This window comes from Asparagus officinalis, chromosome 1 (genome assembly GCF_001876935.1).
Source record: "Asparagus officinalis chromosome 1, Aspof.V1, whole genome shotgun sequence".
Lineage (NCBI taxonomy): Eukaryota > Viridiplantae > Streptophyta > Magnoliopsida > Asparagales > Asparagaceae > Asparagus > Asparagus officinalis.
Window position 1 is genome coordinate 125,531,358 of NC_033794.1, and position 1,440 is coordinate 125,532,797.

The 1,440-nt window shown below is 58.4% G+C and overlaps 1 protein-coding gene across 1 annotated transcript; it reads right to left on the minus strand.

The window, feature by feature from the left end:
* LOC109841294 (AP2/ERF and B3 domain-containing transcription repressor TEM1-like) lies at positions 414-1,149 on the minus strand. The gene is given in 4 exon segments (XM_020410221.1): positions 414-546; positions 548-578; positions 927-1,065; positions 1,128-1,149. Coding segments are annotated over 4 exon segments (276 nt in total). The 3' UTR covers positions 414-462.

Genomic DNA, 1,440 nt, shown 5'->3' on the forward strand with positions numbered 1-1,440 from the left:
TGATCAGTAACGCTAGCTGTGCACACGTTAAAAACAATTTCTTTTAAAAAGAGAAAGAAAAAAAATTCCTATAGAAGACCTACAAACTTCTTCTTCAAAAACCTTGACGTTCCCATCACTTGATCCAAATCCAAATCCCTCTTCCTCTTCACCACCATCATCGATATCTTCATCACCCGCGCCTCTTGAGATGTCAACACCAAACAGCCTCACGACCTTCGCTGCATCCCCCCCTCTCGCCGGCCCGTCGGCACCCCCGTCGGACACTCGACGTACAGCTTCCTCTCAGCACGCCGACATCCCTGTCCCTTCAGGAAAACCTCACCGTGTCCCGGCCACCAGCCCCTTCTGTCCTTCACGAACCTGCTCCACCCTTTGGTCAGCCACGTAGCTCTGCGCCTGCTGTTCAGTAGGAGTACCTGCAAACCTCCACGCCTTCCCGCTCCCCGGCGTCCTCAAAGCTCACCAGCGCGCTCTCCCGCCCTCCGCTCCCGGCAGCGCCGGCAGGTGCCTCTCCGCGTGCTGCTTCGGTATCACCAGCCTGTTCTAGCTTCCCCACGTCGCTCGGCACGTAACGTCTTGTCGAACAGGATGCTCCTGCTTAGCGCTAGCGCTACGCCGCCGCCGCCGCCGTCGTCGGTCTGCAGCGGCCGCACTATCATCTCTGCTTGCTGTCGGCTGCTGAATGCGAGCGCTGCCCTGGCGGAGCCTCGTCGGCGTAGGTGTGTTTCCTGAGACAATGTCGACGACCTCGCTTTGAGATGACGCGGCCAGGCAACTCGAGCTCGGCGGCGTTCGGAGGGGTTGGACGCTGGAAGGGGCTTGAAGTTGGCATGCGGCGCGTCGTGGCGCGCCGGAACGCTGGCGGCGACGTCTGCTAGGAGGCGGGCGGCGTGCTGCTGCTGCGAGTCGAGGTGCGAGCCAGCACGCGCTGGTGCTTCTCGCTAGATCTGGGCGCTCCCAGCGGGCCGCTTTGGGCCTGGGGGACGACCCCCTTGTACTGGGAGGAGGGGAGCTTCCTTGATTCGGCCTCCGGCGCGTCGAGTCTCGGGTCGAGGACGACGCCTGGAGCCCGCCCGCATGCCCATGCGCTGCAGCTGGGGCGGCTGGTGCCAGGGGGTCTTCACCGCCGCCGCTGCTGCTGTCCATGGTGTTGATAGTGGTGATGGTGGTGGTGGAGTAGTAATATGAACGAATGGGGTCGGTAGGGAGAGAGAGAGAGAGAGAGAGAGAGAGAGAGAGAGAGAGAGAGGGTAGAGAGAGACGTGGAGGGGTTGGGAAGCTTGTGGAGGGATATAAATAAGGAGGGGGTTTGGATTCTTTTTTGCTGTGTTTCTACGGTAAAGAGTTCTTCTATATACTATTGGCAGTGGATCAATCCAATTTGTATAGATTAATTAGGGGATATGAGTACCAACTAGATAATTAACTATTATAATT